We start from the raw sequence: 19,511 nt of genomic DNA, 5'->3' as shown, positions 1-19,511 counted from the left end.
CATTATATTTCACATCATTAAGTGACATTGTTCACCTTTAGATGAACTGATGGTTTAGGTGACACGGACAGATTACTTAGTCAGAACTAGGAGACTATTTGAAGGTGTTTTCATTTAAGAGGGCTAGACAAAATCACTTTACGACAGGCGTTACACTCTACTTAGAAAGGATTTTGTATGAAACTGGTCACGTGACAAATGTCATACCACACAAATGTCCCATCAAACTATTATGTATTCATGAGTACATCAATCAAAAACATTAAGCTCTATAAAAACAATAGTCATACTTAAAACCGAAATATTTTTCGATTTTCTAGTGCAGATACCGGCAAACTTCTTGAGCATTAAACAAGGGAGCGGGGGAAAGTTTGCGCATCGTACACAGCGCGGGACACAAACGTCAACTGATTTACCAATCACGCGATCGACCCCCCCGCCCCCCAGGGTTAACTAAAAATCACTCCTGCGCAGGCAAAAACGTTTGTTCAAGATGTTTGCCGGTATCTGTACTAAGATTTATTTCATATCTATCATATTGGTGTAAAAGATTTTTCAATAAATAATGTATATTTACGGACCGGAATGATCCTTATTGTGTTTAATTAGTTACAACTGTCTCTGCTATTATATATTAATCTATACAATATAAAATTATATAAAAACTGATATATATATATCCTAGAGGTTGCAGCTACAACTCTCATCCTCGCATCCTTCTATGTGTATTACTCTCGCTCAAACTTTAAGTTAGTATTTTTTTTTTTTGGAAAAGAGATACTCTTCTTAAATAAAATCCCAGAGGCTCTTTTATCTCTGCCTTTTAATAAATTTAAGAAATGTATTAAAGAAAAGCTGTGCAAAAAGGCTTACTACAAGGTTAATGATTATTTAGTTGATAAAAGGGCCTGGGACTAGTGCTGGACAGGCTACTTCAATAATTTTGCGATATTTGTTTTAAAATAGTGTTGTTTGATGATTTGCTATTTTAAAAGAGTGGCGAGTTTTTTACGCCGGCTTTTTCTCTACATCCTCTGTCTTCTTTGCCGTCTGATTAAAATTTATTGACGTGGAATAAAGTCATACTTGTGTCTAATGTTCCATAATAAACATATTTTATTTTTATTTTAACAAGGAAACCAGACGCAAATCTTCGTGTCGAAGCTCACTCACCTTCCTATTAAAAAATCATGTTAAGCCCATTTGAGGTCCAGACCTAAAAAGTGTGGCAGTTGTAACAGACCATACAGATGACACGAATTAAAATGCGTCGGTGGAGAGAACGCATTGTTGGGTATCTCGAACCTAGTTGGCTATTTTGCAGTTTTTTTTTTAATTTTTTTTTTCTACTTTTTTTTCTACTTTATCAAAAATGTCTTCCAACTTTATTGTGTGCTTATTTTTATCATGTATATGTTTTGGTTGTATTTTTGTTTTTTTTTACTCAATTGTCATACATTATAGATGAAGGACTATAAAATGTATGATATGGTTAACTCAATAAATAAATTACCAATCACGTTTTAACGATTAAGGTCACAGTTACAAAATGTTTCGTTTAACATTTATCTGAACTTAACTCGAGTATATCAAAAATACCCGATAAATGCATATATCAATGCCATAGTACACATTTCCACTAAAACAGGCAAAGCCGTGTGCAGCCCTTGTCAGCGATACAGCTCTCGTTCGTTCCTTCGTGAATCCCGCCACAGAGTCGAATAATGTATTAGTGGTAACGCTGCACCGCCTAACAACAGAGCCCCGAACGTCGCCTTGTGAAATAACCTACAAAAAATGTAACTTGGCTAATACTTTTTTATAGTAACATATGCATGCTAGACAGCGCTAAGTATGACTTAGACATGTCAGAAATAGTTTATGAAATACAGTTATGGGTGAAAGCACACAATTATGTTGGCGGCTTGCAAAGTATGTATGCAACCTTAAAACCATACTAGTTTATTGGCAAGTTGCTGAATATGACTTAGACATACCAAAATATGTTATAACATACCGTTTTTTAAAAACCGGGAAGTGGCATGACTTCCGTATGTCAAATCAATACATTTTTGACGTATCTAAGTCATACTTAGCCTTATTTGAAAGCATACACTTTCGGAAAATATTATATATCCAAAGAAATGATATAGGTTTTTAGGAGTGATATTACAGTGGAAGTATATTTTTGACATATATTATATCATTTATACTTAGCATTATTTGTAATTTAAAAAGCACACAATTTTGTTGGCAAGTATCGAAGTATCACTTCGTTATGTCAAAAATGTCAAAATCACACTGTTTGATATTCAGTGACTTAACTAAGTATGACTTACATCAAACTGTGGATTTGACATACCGAAGTCGTACTTAGCGCTTTCTTACACTTAATATTCAGTCATTTAACTAAGTATGACTAGCGTCAACAATGTATGGTAACTCACGTATGTTAAAATATCATGAAAATATGTATAGTAACAATAAATGGCAACACAGAGTACTTTATAACCTCAAAACTTTTAGAACCTAATTGAATACAAATGACAGTAAAAAACCATAAACAAATACTCACCAGGGTATGGATATGACGAACAGTGTGTACGAGAAAGACAAAACTAAATTGACCCACAGCCGGGTACAACGTCGCAAGTTACTCGAGACCAACTTACATTGGAGAACTGAAATAAGGAAAACGTAAATAATATTTATTTATAAAAGCTCGCCAACGTACTGATACATTGGTACAACAAACTTATATATTTATATACAAAAAACCATTCGTAAATAACAAAAACTAAAGGAAAATTGGTTTCAAAGCGAGTCTTACCAGTATAAGACTCGAACAGAACTAATTGAAGCGTTCGACCAACTAGGCTCCAGAAGATAAACCACTCCTTATATGGAAATTGTATTCGTTTATATAATATTTAATGATCCTAATCTTTGGGATTGATTTGCTCCAGTTCAAACAACTTATTTGACTCAAAACTTGGCGATTAAAAAGAGTGGCAGTGTTTCTTGCCAGTTCTTTTCCCTCTGTACGCTCTTGACTGTTAGTAAATGCAAATTTAGAATCAATTTAACATCTTTTTTTTATGTAACAGCAGGGAATGATGTGAAGCGATACCACCCATGGGCACTCACATTGCCAGAAGGCTCGCAAGTGCGTTGCCGGCCTTTCAAGAATTGGTCTCTTTTCTTGAAGGACCCTAAGTCGAATCGGTTCGGAAATACTTCAGTGGGCAGCTGGTTCCACATAGTGGTGGTGCGAGGCAAAAAATGCCTTAGAATACGCTCAGTTGTGGAACGACGGACGTCGAGGTGATACGGATGGCATCTTTTCTGACGTTTATAAGTGTACTTATTTTGAGTTTTAGTCAATAACGACATTTCATATTGATAGTCACTTTTTCGTAGTAAAATTATTTAACTATGAAAATTATGTTTTGTATTGACATCACCACTAAGCCTCGACTTGTTGAAGGTATCGCGGAATCTTAAAAGGAGTCTATGGAATATCCACAGCGCATAGCTGCATCATGAGCACACACACATACACACCAACACACAATGCCGTATTAGATATTACGTATTTGACAATTTCTAATGATTTTTTCTTTCGTAAATCTTTGAACAGTTTTGTATATATGTATTCCATCTTTGGCTATATATTTAATATAAATAACAGCTGTAGGATTACGTAATTAATATTTTGTTCTACTCACATAGTGTCAGCCATTCCGGATGCAAGGTCATAGCGGATGCGAAAACCTGTATGAATCCCAATATTCTATATTTCCATGTGTGTGTGTTTGCATCCTTCTTCTCAAGACCGTAGAGCTGCTTTAAGCTGTACGAGCCCTTTCGTAATAACGAAATGGGATCCGCGTAGGGAAAGTTTGTTGGACTGTATGGTTGGAGAGTACCACCCTCTACCACTCCCACAACTGTATACTAAAAAATATATTTTTTTTATTAATATTTTTGTGTACATAGCTGACCCATCTAAAAAGTACGATAATCTACATCTGTACTTAAATTGACTATGAAGCAAACGTCATAAACTTGTCTATGACGCAAACGTCATAAACTTGTCTATGACGCAAACGTCATAAACTTGTCTATGAAGCAAACGTCATACACTTGTCTATAAAGCAAATGTCACATAACTGTCTATGAAGGCAACGTCATACGCATGTCTATGACGCAAACGTCATAAACTTGTCTATGAAGCAAACGTCATACACTTGTCTATAAAGCAAATGTCACATAACTGTCTATGAAGGCAACGTCATACGCATGTCTATGAAGCAAACGTCATAAACTTGTCTATAAAGCAAATGTCACATAACTGTCTATGAAGGCAACGTCATACGCATATCTATGAAGCAAACGTCATAAACTTGTCTATGACGCAAACGTCATAAACTTGTCTATGAAGCAAACGTCATAAACTTGTCTATAAAGCAAATGTCACATAACTGTCTATGAAGGCAACGTCATACGCATGTCTATGAAGCAAACGTCATAAACTTGTCTATAAAGCAAATGTCACATAACTGTCTATGAAGGCAACGTCATACGCATGTCTATGAAGCAAACGTCATAAACTTGTCTATAAAGCAAATGTCACATAACTGTCTATGAAGGCAACGTCATACGCATGTCTATGAAGCAAACGTCATAAACTTATCTATAAAGCAAATGTCACATAACTGTCTATGAAGGCAACGTCATACGCATGTCTATGAAGCAAACGTCATAAACTTGTCTATAAAGCAAATGTCACATAACTGTCTATGAAGGCAACGTCATACGCATGTCTATGAAGCAAACGTCATAAACTTGTCTATAAAGCAAATGTCACATAACTGTCTATGAAGGCAACGTCATACGCATGTCTATGAAGCAAACGTCATAAACTTGTCTATAAAGCAAATGTCACATAACTGTCTATGAAGGCAACGTCATACGCATGTCTATGAAGCAAACGTCATAAACTTGTCTAAAAAGCAAATGTCACATAACTGTCTATGAAGGCAACGTCATACGCATGTCTATGAAGCAAACGTCATAAACTTGTCTATAAAGCAAATGTCACATAACTGTCTATGAAGCAAACGTCATAAACTTGTCTATAAAGCAAATGTCACATAACTGTCTATGAAGGCAACGTCATACGCATGTCTATGAAGCAAACGTCATAAACTTGTCTATAAAGCAAATGTCACATAACTGTCTATGAAGGCAACGTCATACGCATATCTATGAAGCAAACGTCATAAACTTGTCTATGAAGCAAACGTCATAAACTTGTCTATAAAGCAAATGTCACATAACTGTCTATGAAGGCAACGTCATACGCATGTCTATGAAGCAAACGTCATAAACTTGTCTAAAAAGCAAATGTCACATAACTGTCTATGAAGGCAACGTCATACGCATGTCTATGAAGCAAACGTCATAAACTTGTCTATAAAGCAAATGTCACATAACTGTCTATGAAGGCAACGTCATACGCATGTCTATGAAGCAAACGTCATAAACTTGTCTATAAAGCAAATGTCACATAACTGTCTATGAAGGCAACGTCATACGCATGTCTATGAAGCAAACGTCATAAACTTGTCTATAAAGCAAATGTCACATAACTGTCTATGAAGGCAACGTCATACGCATATCTATGAAGCAAACGTCATAAACTTGTCTATGACGCAAACGTCATAAACTTGTCTATGAAGCAAACGTCATAAACTTGTCTATAAAGCAAATGTCACATAACTGTCTATGAAGGCAACGTCATACGCATGTCTATGAAGCAAACGTCATAAACTTGTCTATAAAGCAAATGTCACATAACTGTCTATGAAGGCAACGTCATACGCATGTCTATGAAGCAAACGTCATAAACTTGTCTATAAAGCAAATGTCACATAACTGTCTATGAAGGCAACGTCATACGCATGTCTATGAAGCAAACGTCATAAACTTATCTATAAAGCAAATGTCACATAACTGTCTATGAAGGCAACGTCATACGCATGTCTATGAAGCAAACGTCATAAACTTGTCTATAAAGCAAATGTCACATAACTGTCTATGAAGGCAACGTCATACGCATGTCTATGACGCAAACGTCATAAACTTGTCTATGAAGCAAACGTCATACACTTGTCTATAAAGCAAATGTCACATAACTGTCTATGAAGGCAACGTCATACGCATGTCTATGAAGCAAACGTCATAAACTTGTCTATAAAGCAAATGTCACATAACTGTCTATGAAGGCAACGTCATACGCATATCTATGAAGCAAACGTCATAAACTTGTCTATGACGCAAACGTCATAAACTTGTCTATGAAGCAAACGTCATAAACTTGTCTATAAAGCAAATGTCACATAACTGTCTATGAAGGCAACGTCATACGCATGTCTATGAAGCAAACGTCATAAACTTGTCTATAAAGCAAATGTCACATAACTGTCTATGAAGGCAACGTCATACGCATGTCTATGAAGCAAACGTCATAAACTTGTCTATAAAGCAAATGTCACATAACTGTCTATGAAGGCAACGTCATACGCATGTCTATGAAGCAAACGTCATAAACTTATCTATAAAGCAAATGTCACATAACTGTCTATGAAGGCAACGTCATACGCATGTCTATGAAGCAAACGTCATAAACTTGTCTATAAAGCAAATGTCACATAACTGTCTATGAAGGCAACGTCATACGCATGTCTATGAAGCAAACGTCATAAACTTGTCTATAAAGCAAATGTCACATAACTGTCTATGAAGGCAACGTCATACGCATGTCTATGAAGCAAACGTCATAAACTTGTCTAAAAAGCAAATGTCACATAACTGTCTATGAAGGCAACGTCATACGCATGTCTATGAAGCAAACGTCATAAACTTGTCTATAAAGCAAATGTCACATAACTGTCTATGAAGGCAACGTCATACGCATGTCTATGAAGCAAACGTCATAAACTTGTCTATAAAGCAAATGTCACATAACTGTCTATGAAGCAAACGTCATAAACTTGTCTATAAAGCAAATGTCACATAACTGTCTATGAAGGCAACGTCATACGCATGTCTATGAAGCAAACGTCATAAACTTGTCTATAAAGCAAATGTCACATAACTGTCTATGAAGGCAACGTCATACGCATATCTATGAAGCAAACGTCATAAACTTGTCTATGAAGCAAACGTCATAAACTTATCTATAAAGCAAATGTCACATAACTGTCTATGAAGGCAACGTCATACGCATGTCTATGAAGCAAACGTCATAAACTTGTCTATAAAGCAAATGTCACATAACTGTCTATGAAGGCAACGTCATACGCATGTCTATGAAGCAAACGTCATAAACTTGTCTATAAAGCAAATGTCACATAACTGTCTATGAAGGCAACGTCATACGCATGTCTATGAAGCAAACGTCATAAACTTGTCTATAAAGCAAATGTCACATAACTGTCTATGAAGGCAACGTCATACGCATGTCTATGAAGCAAACGTCATAAACTTGTCTATAAAGCAAATGTCACATAACTGTCTATGAAGGCAACGTCATACGCATGTCTATGAAGCAAACGTCATAAACTTGTCTATAAAGCAAATGTCACATAACTGTCTATGAAGGCAACGTCATACGCATGTCTATGAAGCAAACGTCATAAACTTGTCTATAAAGCAAATGTCACATAACTGTCTATGAAGGCAACGTCATACGCATGTCTATGAAGCAAACGTCATAAACTTGTCTATAAAGCAAATGTCACATAACTGTCTATGAAGGCAACGTCATACGCATGTCTATGAAGCAAACGTCATAAACTTGTCTATAAAGCAAATGTCACATAACTGTCTATGAAGGCAACGTCATACGCATGTCTATGAAGCAAACGTCATAAACTTGTCTATAAAGCAAATGTCACATAACTGTCTATGAAGGCAACGTCATACGCATGTCTATGAAGAAAACGTCACATACTTGTCTGTGGAGCGCCATTTCAGAGCAATAACGTTACTGTCACTTGTCATAAACGTATACTTACAATATCGTCCTCCCGTCCCGCGTAGGAGAAGTGGATTCGTAAATCACCAATTTCATGATCCAATGCGCTATTCCCATGATAATAGAATCCCGAATGGAGTTTAATATCACTTCTTTCTGGCCTCGAATCAGACCAAATTTCGTAATAATCATTCACTTTTCTTTTTACATCCACTCCTGGAAAAATTATTACAGCCGTGTTGGTCTAACTCAAACGGAAAACATCGTGACGAAACCGGCTTGCTTTAGACCCAAAAAGTCGAGGCACAGGAGGCTGATCACCTACTTGCCTTATAGGTTAACAAATGATCATGAAACAGAAATCTGAGGCCCAGACCCACAAAGGTTGCAGCACCAATGCTCTTTTTTTTAACAGTGTTGGTGACTCCAATCTGTGGAATTTTCGTTCACAATGCCTGTACTATGTTATATTCAATAAAGCTACGAGGTTCTTTCTGATGTTGATGAGACATTGCCAATTGAATGCTGTCACTCATCGCAGAGTGGGTTCTTAGTAGCGATATTACAAATCTGGATTGTTTTAGGTCACATTTACAGAATATGGTATGATACTTAACAATGCTTTTTTTAAATTAATCAGCCTCCAACTGACTATGTCCAGCTCTCATACATGGCATGCATAATGTAATAACATAGCATTGCGTGGTAATTTATTTTAATCTTATCTAGAATTAAAAAAAGACAAACAATGCCACAGAGTATTTGCAACATCCTGCTGCATACTTTACAAATATCGAAGATATATTAAAAAATAATTATTTACCTAAAAACATCCATCCAATCTTTACATTATCCGCTACATGCGTTTCACTGAACATCGGCATAGATGTTGGATTGTGGTGACCAGGTCTGATGTAGAACAGGGCAGAATCAACAACGAAATCCTTCCAGTCCTTGCGGTACCAGTATGTCTTCTGTGATTCGTCTGCATGTTCGCTTATAAAGTTATCTGTTTCCCTGGAATTATAAATAATCTAGTCAGACTAAGGGTCTGTTTCACATTGTATGGATAAAGTACCAAATAGCTATGCAACACATAAATTATTTGGAAGATAAAAGTTTCGAACAAGAAACTCCGCGTTTCAATGGACTCTTGACTCTCACTAACTTATGATGGACGTTATGTGAGGAGTAGCTCTATCTGAAAGTCGTGAAACGCAACAATAGTGTTTATCCTACCAATAAGCAATAAATAGCACATTGTGAAATAGACCCTTAGAATCGTGGGTGAAGCAGTCTCGCAGTTTGTTATCAGACCCTTAGAAAACTGTTGCAAGATGGTAGGTAAAAAAGGTGGCAAGAGAAGTAAGGAAAGAAAAGTGGCAAGAGAAGTAAGGAAAGAAAAGTGGCAAGATAAGTAAGGAAAGAAAAGTGGCAAGATAAGTAAGGAAAGAAAAGTGGCAAGATAAGTAAGGAAAGAAAAGTGACAAGAGAAGTAAGGAAAGAAAAGTGGCAAGATAAGTAAGGAAAGAAAAGTGACAAGAGAAGTAAGGAAAGAAAAGTGGCAAGATAAGTAAGGAAAGAAAAGAGGCAAGAGAAGAAAGGTCACTGGAAAAACCCTTACATATCTTCAATTGCTTAACAAGGTTGCAGATAATAACATAATTTAACACTATTGCTCAGTTCAGAAAATAACACTATTCCAACACATAACTAAATAAATAAATCCATTAAAGTTTTTCTTTAGTAAATCACCAACGCTCACAATAACCCAGAAATATTTTTGCCTAATAAGTTATAATAAAATCTTTATTTAATATAAATGTAGTACATAGCAATTCAATTTCTTTTTCAAGAATGGCAAAGGCTAGTCAAGTCTTAATATTTTTATTAATTATAAAAAAATTATGACATAATTACAGAACAAATATATCAATTTAAAAAACTTTTATGTATACTGCTCCATATCCTTTAAAAATCTATACACTTCATTTGAAAGCTTTAATAGGTCTATAACATTTTATTAAATGTTTGATTTCCATCAAGTAGTCTAGATGTTAATTTGGAATTTAGCCCGAATATAAAAGAAAATTAAGGTATTAAATACTTACGTAGTTTCTTCAATCCACTGATACATTTGAACTCGTTTTCTGAGCTTGACAGCTTGGACTTGTATATTATAATCCGGTTCAGATATTGGCTCTAATATTCTTATAGGACCTACAACATGTACAACTTGACCCTCATACCTCTTTGGATCATCAATTGCATGAACATCAATAGTCTCTGCTGCTGATACAAGCTCTTCTAACATTAGGTTGTTTTGAATTGCATGACCCTAGAATAATGTTCAATGTTAGTTACATATCTACTAGTTACCTACACAACACATTACCTCTGTAGTATTAATTTCTCCTGCATTGTGATGTTGATGTAACTCAAGTGTTATTATATACAGTCTAGTTTACCACAAGCATCCAGGTAAAATATAAAAATTGGGATTAAAAACATCATGGATGACAATGAATTACAAATGTTTGTGATTTACCAAATAACTTGATTGATAGTATGTGCCAATTAGTAAATTATAATATTATTATGTTCTTAAAAAAATAAATTTATAATAAATGTTTTTCTTTACATACCTCAGCCCAAACTAAAAAATAAGTAACTCCACTAAATAATATACAACTCATTAAAGTCGTAAGCCAAGTTTGTTTAAAATGATTACTAACAGCTGACCAATCCATCTGTAATAATAAATTATTCTTTATAAAAACGGGCAGTGCCATAACTAAACATAAGACAAAACTAAGGAAATAAGTTAGCAGAAACTGGTCAACATAATTATATTCAATTATAACTTATTTAAAATAAATTAGTATCAAATTTACAATCTATTTTTTTCTGTTTTTAATTTTACCTTTAAATGATGGCGTTGTATTTATAAAAAATCTATTCAATTTCAAATATTAATTCTTATTTATTTCTTAACATGATCGGATATTTTAGAACAAATTTACCAATAATAGACTGAATTATAATTCCAATAAGCGAATTGGATGGAGGGTTACCGGCTTACGGCTGGAGCCCAGAACATAAATTCTAACATACAGAAATCTTATGGTCGAGTAAGTCAAAGATAATGATGACGGCAGTCTGCCGTCAAAATACATTAATCTAATCTGTTGTTGTCAATAGGCAAATGGTGCCGTAAGCTGTTAAAGAAAATAAATATTCCAATAAGTAATCTGTGCGTAAAGTTGTTAAATTTTTATGCTGTGGCTACTGGCTGTGCCCTCTGGGCGAGTGACAAAATAGTAAACAAATAAAAAACGTAAACCAAGAAAGGGAAAAAAAAACGTAAAGATTAAAATGAACATTATTTAAATAAGTAACAAATGCTGGGACCATTAATAAGATTTATTAAGTGATAACCACTATAACTCCTATGTATATGCATTTTTTTTAAATATTAAACTACTATGCTAAGATAACCTCTTGGATGTTATTCAATAATTAGACATTTATAGAAGTTATAGTTCCCGTTTAGTCTAAAACATTTCTAAAGTAAATACAATTAAAATGATATCGAAGAGAAGTGTCATTTACTTTGCTAAAACCTCGTCGAGACTACTAATATCAAATATAGATAAACGATATTACTCTTTAAGTAATGATGTTCCATTTCTATCATTTTACAAAAATACTATGGGTAAGTGTATTGATATTATAAGTGCATTTACTTTGATTTATGTCGATTGTAATTTTATTAGAAATATGAAGCATATTAAATATAAATATTAAAAAATGAATAAGACTAGAATAAGTTTGTTAAGTACATCACTTGTGTTCAGTAATTTATGATATTTTGTTAACTGTTGTTGTTGTTAAATTGACTGTAATTTGAGAACCAGTTGACTTAATAATAGTACTCAAAATAATATATTTGCTGGAAACATAGAAAAATATATGAGTAATACATAAATATCTAACTTATGCTACACATTTAAGTTAAGCACATACTTAACTGAAAAATCCTATGTTATAAGTACCCTCAATCTTCTCACAGTTTTTTTTTTCTATAAAACAGGGCAAACGGGCAGGAGGCTCTCCTGATGTTAAGTGATACCGCCACCCATGTACACTCAATGCCAGAATTGGTAAATTAGTATCATTCAAAACACAAAGGATTTGAAAAACCACACATATAACTAATGAAATTGAATTTTCTTTTAAGACATTGTAACTGTTACAATTAATACACATACTGTATAAAAAGTATTTTGATATGAACTTTATCACAGGTGAATCATTTCCTGAAAAAAAACTAGAAGAGTTGAAGAAAACAGAGCCAAATCTATCAAAAATCACTTCAGATAGTTTAAAAATCTCTCTAAGCATATTAAATAAATTTGATATTACACCAGAAGAGGCGTGTCACAACCCTCACCTGCTATGCATAAACATAATATCTCTGGACAATTATGGAGAGATACTCAAAGAATGTGGGTTTATTAAAATTTTACCTATACATTTAATAAGGTATTTTTGTGTTAGTTTTAGTATAAATTGTTATAGAATCAAGATACACCTATATCTGGATGTTTAAATTATGTAAGCAGACTTAAAGGGCTTCGGCAATGTGAGTGTCTTAGACATAGTATCACTTAACATCAGTGGAACCTTCAGCCCGTTACATAAAAAACTAAAATAAACCCCATGTTTGCTTAGATTCACTGAAATGAAGTTCTATAAGTTTAATTCAAAGCAAATTAAGCATAAAAAAGTGCCAAATTTGTTTTATTTTTAGATGTAAAGATACAAAATCTCTTGTAATACAGAAATCTGAATTAGTTTATAAGAAGTGGTTCATGATTTTATTGACATATTAAGGCATATGGCATAAACTTAAGGCATATACCTTGAAAAAAGTTATAACTTAAATAGGCAATAATTAAATATAGGATAAGTGAGCAATGATGTTATAGAATTGTTTTGACATTCTTAATCCAAATGTGTCAGTAAATAAAATTTTTATATATTTTCAGATACAATACCACAGTGAAGTCTCGTACAATATCACATTTGAAAAAGGAGGGTCTTATTAGAGAGGCAGCTAATCTTGAGGAGACCCTCTTGGATATATTTCAGGAATGGCCTATAAATGAGAAGTCATTGAAAAAGTTCTCCGATTCTACTACTAATATATGTAAGTTGAACTCCCTACTTGAACTTGCATAGAGTAGGTTTTGATTTCCATTTAATTGATTTGCCGGAAAGTTTGTGCCCTGTTTAAAAATACATGACAACCATGTTTGCAAATTGAAATTATATTTTTTTTAGTATAGATACAAAAATCTATCTTTACCACTTTTCATAACTTGTGAACTTTGTTTCATATTATATTTTGTATCACAGTCTCGTTTAAGCGCTGTAAAACGTCACTGAGAAAATATTTGTCAGCTGTCAATCAAACAATTTAAATATGTTTTAGAAGTAGTTTCTAGTCTTCGTATTTAATAATTTCAGTAACAATAAGAATGAGTGTGTTGGAACGATATCTGCAATGGCGGCTCTCAATAACGTCCGAAGATTTCGCCAAATATTGCAAACACTATTTACCCTTGAAACACAGACCGATGAGTGACATTCGCCAATCATTGGAACTGGCCGAGAATGTAATAAAACTAGATAGAAATTGTATTATAAGGAATGGTTGTATAATATCATCAGATCCAGTTAATACCAAATTAATTCTGGATAATGTTGAGTCATTGGCCGGTATCGATATAAAGGAAGCAATAAAAATGGTACCCGCGCTTTTGAAAAATAATTATAAAGCGTTATTGGAAATCCAGGATTTGTTAAAGGTAAGTGTTAAGTAACCCTAGAACAGGATAACGTACCCAAAGCAAGGATCCTCAACCTGTCTAACCACTCACCAGTCCTCGTACGGTTTTGTTGTAGGTGTATTTAATATTGCGTCTCTTTACGTCATATTTGTTTTAAAAAGAGATAGTGGGTATATAAAATGGTAATTTTATTTCAATTACAGGATTAATGTGTCCAATATTTACTACTGTAATTTATGTATAACTGCGAATATAGTATATAAGGTTTTCGAGATTTCGTTAAGCGTTATGACAACATATTAATAGACTATAATCATAATATCAGTCAACTTGATGTGGTAGTCTGTGACCACTGCTCAAAACCATTCGACACGACTTTTGCATAGTCTGTGCAGAAGACCGGTGGGTTTGGCAGTTATGCTATTATGATTCTGGTTTGCTACGCGTCATTAAAAAAAATGTGTGCGTGTACTAGTGTACACACGTAGGAAGTGAAACTTCTTTATTTTTCAAAAACTGATCTACTATATTATGCAACTTTACAGAAATTGGTTAAATAAAATAAATTAATTTAATTAAATGAATGATTATTGTCATTGTTATCGTTAATATATATTGTTGTAACCGAAAAATGTGACGGTAATTTTTTTCCAACTCCGATAAAGAGGTTACTTCAAAAAAATCTTTTAAGTTTACTGTCGAATATTAATAACACAACGAAGATTTCAAAATTAAAGTTTGTTAAATCGTGACGATGAGTTCGATATAGCTTTTACGGGAAATTAGTAGATAAACATACATATTCCAAACACGAAAAAGATGACGTACTCAACTAAACCTCGCAACAATGATTTATAAAATCGTACTAGCAAACCATATAAATTGTTACAAAAATTCAATTTTAAATCAATTTTAATCACGGCTATTTCGTTTTATTACAGTAATACACAACTGATATATAAGCCGCCATTTTGTCTGTCAATAGGTTCCGATGTTAAGGTTTTTAAATTTGTTTAAATGCTTCTCGACCCTGAATAAATGGGTAAAATATTAACCATGCCGCCTTTTTGTCTGTTAAAATTTTGACATTTATTTAAACCCCTCTCAAACTTGAATTCAATTAATGGGTGAAAAATTCACCTTCTATACAAATATATATACCTATATAGCTTACACGTTTCCGAAAACTATATCCTCTTAATCCCACTCTCAACTCTTCTTGGCAAATCCTTAATAATCTGCAATGAGGTTATGGAATTCACTTCCAGTCCCTATTCGCTTAGCTCCTTCTCTTTCTTGCTTTAAATTTCTTCTGTACAAACATTACCTTTCCACATCGTATCCCTAACTTTCGTACTAACTACTATCTGATGTGAGACTGATCTAAAGTTATCGTGATTCATGTGTACTTTTTATTTGTCACGTGTCTTTTTAAGTTTAGTTTATTTTACCTGTTTTAGTTTTGTCTATTGTTATAAGTGTTTTGCATTTCTACCTTATGAAATTAATTTTTTTTTCCACAATGATTGCCTGGAAGAGATCGCTCGTAAGTGATGTGGACCTGCCCGCCTGAGTTGCGCTTCTTTTCATTTAATTATGTAAATTGTATTATGTTTCTGCAATGAAGTGTTAATAAATATATTTATTGGGTGTATCCTTTTGTACTTTTAGGAATATCAAATATCTGAAGACGCCCAAAGGCGTTGTTTGCGTGTGTATTGTATGAACCCGAACTCAGTAAGAGAAAGACTAGAAGATCTTGGAGGAATGAAGGAATACAAAATACTATCGTCTAATCCTAGGGTAACTTTTTATAAATATTTCTTTTAAAGAAAACACTTTTTTACCGGATTGAAGCTATGTATTTTTATAAATTATTTACATAATTTTAAATTTAATTTTTTTTTCGACGTTTCGCGTGCTTTACATCATGCATGGTCACGGTGACTGAAGACAAAAGGTGTTCCGCGAAACTAGAGGACACCGTGAGTAATTTCTGCAAAAAGACGTCATTTTTTAGTCAATATCAACTCCAGGAAAATAAATACAGATAATACAACTTGCTCTACAGCTGTAATACTTTTTGACATTCAACACCTTTTGTCTTCAGTCACCGTGACCACGCATCGTAGTCATTAGTTTTACGATAATTAACAATAGTGTTTAGTTTTAGGTCCTTCAAGAAAAGAGCTTACCAATTCTTAATATACTTGCGAGCTCTCTGGCATTGAGAGTGTCCATGCGCGGTGGTATCACTTGACATCACGTGAGCCTCCTGCTACCAACAATATAGCAATAAATGGCATAAAATCTATTAAGTTGTGAACAGTCTCTCACTCACTAACTGTTAAACATTTAAAACATCGCTGTAAACAATGTAATCACGTTTTACAAATATTACAATATTTTTTATAGATATTGTCTATAGTAGTACACCAAAGGAAGGTTTTGAATCGTCTATTAAAAATCCAATCAGCTAAGAAACAATGTTTTAGCCTCAACAGTCTTATTTCGTCTCGGAATATATTTAATTCGTAAGTATTCAATACTAAATCTACATTATACAGACACACACACTAAACAAAAAGTCTAATTAATTGATCAACGTCGGTTGCTTACACAAAAAAAGTACGAATAACTGTCCCGGTACGCTCATTGTCCCGTTGCGCTTATTGTACGTTTGCGCCGCATCTATCTCTCTTCCACTCGATTGGTATATGCGTCCGAGGACTGACTCCTTAGTATCCATACAAAAAAAAGATATTTCAATAAAAAATGATTCAATTTTATTCATAAAAGCATTAAATCATTACATCAATGTTTTGTTATGACGTTGTCACGTAATCGTCCGTAAGCTGACTTTATAGACAAGCATTTTTTTAGTTGCAATAGACTTCACACTAATTTGTTAATAATAAATTTATAATTGCATTTACTTTAAGTACTTATCTCTTGTCATCCTAGCGTAAACATACATACAAAAAGAGACGAATTAGTACTATTTTAAAAGCAATTACGTTTTTTAATAACTTGTATTTTAAATGCTTTAAATTTGAGCAGTGTTGTCCTAGTAGCTTCAACATGCAACTCTCATCCCTGAGGTCGTAGTTTTGATCCCCGGCTGTGTACCAATGGACCTTCTATGTGCGCATTTAACATGATGAAGGAAACCATCGTGAGGAAACCGTCCTTAGAACCAGACAGTCGAGGGCGTATGTCAATCACAGGAGTCTGATAACCTTTTAACCTACTTAATTAGAATGATAAATAATCATGAAACAGATACAGAAATTTGAGGCCCACAACTAAAAAGGTTGTAGTGTCACTGATTTTTTTTCTATGTTTTATATGTGCGCAACTAACACTCGTACGGTAATGGAAAAACATCGTGAGTAAACTAGGATTAAATGTAAATGTGTCAGGCACAGAAGCCTGATCACCTACATGCCTTAACAGTAATCATGAAACAGGTACAGAACAAAACTATGGGTTGTAGCGCCGATTTTTATACTTTTAGATACATGACCAGCTTTGGAAGCAAAGTATGTAGTCGGGACATCACCATATTGATTCAGACAACTCTTAATGGAAATAATCAAAAATTGCTAATTAATAACTTAAGAAGGCACAAATATTGGCTCCATACAGCTTTAAATGTCATATATGAAAATATATGTATGTTGAAACGTGATTTCAATGATAAAGTTATTTTGGAAAATTGTCACTTACTTTTGTATCCTGGGTGAGTTGTGTTTTAGTTACAGCATTACCGATAAATGCCTTAAATTTTTCACCGTTTAATCGAATTCAACTTTGAAATGTCAAAATAACCTCGGGTCACTGACGGACAAGATGGCGGATGCTTGATCAGCTGTTTGTTGATTTAAGTTTATTTCTTGTTGGCATAATCATTGTGTTGAATTTTTTTAAACATTATTTTGATCTTGTTAGCGATCAAGTTAATGGGTATTTAAAGTCAAACTTGGCCTTTTTGTTTCCCAACGGCCACGCCCCACTTGGGGCAATTCTGTTTTTAAGTACAGTTGTTCATAATATCTTAATATCACTTACATTTCTTAAGTGAACAAATAAATTGCTATACAGATACAAAAATATGAGACACGAGAATGTGAGGATTTTTTGGTTAAATTACGTGAAATTACGATTTCAAATAGAAAATATATTACGACTTAAAAAAAAAACATTGTGTTAAACACTATCAGTTTAACGAAGTTTGTTGTAGAATTTTCTAATGTTTTGCGGAAAAAATGAGGGACTATCCATGGCATAATCTATTGAAATATGTGGTTGATTTAAAAACTTATGACTTTTTAAATTACAGATCCGAAATAGCGAAACACATTGACAGCTTTAAAAAAATGCGAAATGGACAAACAGAAAGGACCACAGATAATTATTCTAATTTAAATTATACAAAATTTTCCGACAGTCAAGTGTTGAGTCTCGTTTTATATGAAATTGAAAGAAACTACCATTTCAGCGGCGATGGTATATGGACGAATCAGGACGGACTGAAAGAGCAGTTCACTAATAAGAAAATCCATATACATAAATAAAAATAAAAAAATACCGTGTTTTATTTATAATATTAAACAAACAAATAAAACCCTCACCACTGACCGTTATTTACAATTTAAACAATAATTTAACTCTCAAACTTAGAATAACTACAATATTTTAACTCTCAAACTTAGAATAACTTTATTCGTAAATAACCAAGTATACTTATGTACGTCAACAGAAAAGACGTTAAATTGATTCTTATTTTACATTTACTACCAGTTCACAAGTCAAGAGCGTCGAGAGGTCGTTCAGTTTTGAGCCGGCGAGAAGAACTGGCAAGGAACTCTCTGCCACTCTTTTTAATCGCCAAGTTTTGACGCATACAAATTGTTTGACCTGGAGCAAATCAATCCCAAGGATTAGGATCATTACGTATTCGTCAAATTTATAAAAAAGCTTTATTGATTAATTTACGTTTAACAATTACAAATAATTGAACAAAAAAATCAATGTTTTTCTCTCAATCAAGTCTTCTGACAGGCTCTTTTATATTACGATCAATTTTGATTTTAGTTTAAATATTTACAACGTTTTGTACTCCAGAAAGATGTTCCAAATGGATTTAGATTTAACTTGAACGTCTCCAAATCACAAAATGACGCCATGTTTACGAATTTGTAAGAAACGAAAGTTGGTTCGTGATAAGTACGGTAACCCCCGATATACTAGTACCAGTATATCGCCGTTTTTTTTAATCTTCTTTAAAGATTCTTGCCCCCCCCCCCCCATCAAACGCACTGTATCGTTTTCTGTATCCCATAGTAAAACGTTTCGTGACAAGTGACTCTTTTTACTTAAAACTTACCATTTAATATATCGTACAGTACTGGAAAGTGGAAAATAGTATTATCAATAACGCGTAATTCAGTCCCCGCCCCGCATCGTAACGTTTTACAAGAGACCCACGAATTTATATTGTCATTTAGTTTAATTTTATAACAAACAGCCACGCAAAACTAATTATGGACTTGACTAATCATTATAAATTTCACGCTACAGAACTATAACTTGAGAAATCTGCGTTATGA

General features: G+C 33.6%; 2 protein-coding genes across 5 annotated transcripts; one reads left to right on the top strand and one right to left on the bottom strand.

Moving 5' to 3' along the window:
- Positions 1-873: 873 nt before the first annotated feature.
- Positions 874-14,013, bottom strand: LOC123717757 (transmembrane protein 43 homolog). 3 transcript variants are annotated; one of them, XM_045673915.1, is made up of 8 exons: positions 13,990-14,013; positions 10,690-10,794; positions 10,156-10,382; positions 8,868-9,061; positions 8,085-8,260; positions 3,729-3,957; positions 2,576-2,681; positions 874-1,788 (listed from the first exon to the last, which is right to left on the bottom strand). In XM_045673915.1, exons 2-8 carry the CDS (start codon positions 10,792-10,794, stop codon positions 1,671-1,673), a joined length of 1,155 nt encoding a protein of 384 aa, XP_045529871.1. In that variant the 5' UTR covers positions 13,990-14,013; the 3' UTR covers positions 874-1,670. The 3 variants fall into 3 exon arrangements, with proteins under 3 accessions (XP_045529871.1, XP_045529870.1, XP_045529869.1); XM_045673914.1 differs by lacking the exon at positions 13,990-14,013 and adding an exon at positions 13,105-13,180; XM_045673913.1 differs by lacking the exon at positions 13,990-14,013 and adding an exon at positions 10,968-11,124.
- Positions 11,340-18,477, top strand: LOC123717756 (transcription termination factor 5, mitochondrial-like). Of its 2 annotated transcripts, XM_045673911.1 has the most exons (8): positions 11,340-11,759; positions 12,352-12,589; positions 13,096-13,256; positions 13,577-13,917; positions 15,571-15,702; positions 16,315-16,433; positions 17,417-17,641; positions 18,242-18,477. In XM_045673911.1, the coding sequence occupies exons 1-8, from the start codon at positions 11,630-11,632 to the stop codon at positions 18,474-18,476; spliced, it is 1,581 nt and encodes a 526-aa protein (XP_045529867.1). In that variant the 5' UTR covers positions 11,340-11,629; the 3' UTR covers position 18,477. The 2 variants fall into 2 exon arrangements, with proteins under 2 accessions (XP_045529867.1, XP_045529868.1); XM_045673912.1 differs by lacking the exon at positions 11,340-11,759 and having other exon boundaries at positions 12,434-12,552.
- The last annotated feature ends 1,034 nt before the right edge of the window (positions 18,478-19,511 follow it).

The sequence above is a fragment of the Pieris brassicae genome, chromosome 13, assembly GCF_905147105.1.
Source record: "Pieris brassicae chromosome 13, ilPieBrab1.1, whole genome shotgun sequence".
Lineage (NCBI taxonomy): Eukaryota > Metazoa > Arthropoda > Insecta > Lepidoptera > Pieridae > Pieris > Pieris brassicae.
The sequence above is the reverse complement of the archived record's forward strand: the minus strand, read 5'-3'. Positions and strand labels throughout refer to the sequence as shown.

Excerpts from the sequence above, each read along its gene's own strand:
- LOC123717757 (XM_045673915.1), bottom strand. The coding sequence starts at position 10,794 with ATGGATTGGTCAGCTGTTAGTAATCATTTTAAACAAACTTGGCTTACG. Across the intron at positions 10,383-10,689 it reads ATTTTTTAGTTTGGGCTGAG|GGTCATGCAATTCAAAACAA; the intron begins GTATGTAAAGAA and ends ACATTATTCTAG. Across the intron at positions 2,682-3,728 it reads TCCGGAATGGCTGACACTAT|TTCTCCAATGTAAGTTGGTC; the intron begins GTGAGTAGAACA and ends TCCTTATTTCAG.
- LOC123717756 (XM_045673911.1), top strand. The coding sequence starts at position 11,630 with ATGATATCGAAGAGAAGTGTCATTTACTTTGCTAAAACCTCGTCGAGA. Across the intron at positions 13,257-13,576 it reads CGATTCTACTACTAATATAT|TAACAATAAGAATGAGTGTG; the intron begins GTAAGTTGAACT and ends TAATAATTTCAG. Across the intron at positions 16,434-17,416 it reads TCTCGGAATATATTTAATTC|ATACATGACCAGCTTTGGAA; the intron begins GTAAGTATTCAA and ends TTATACTTTTAG.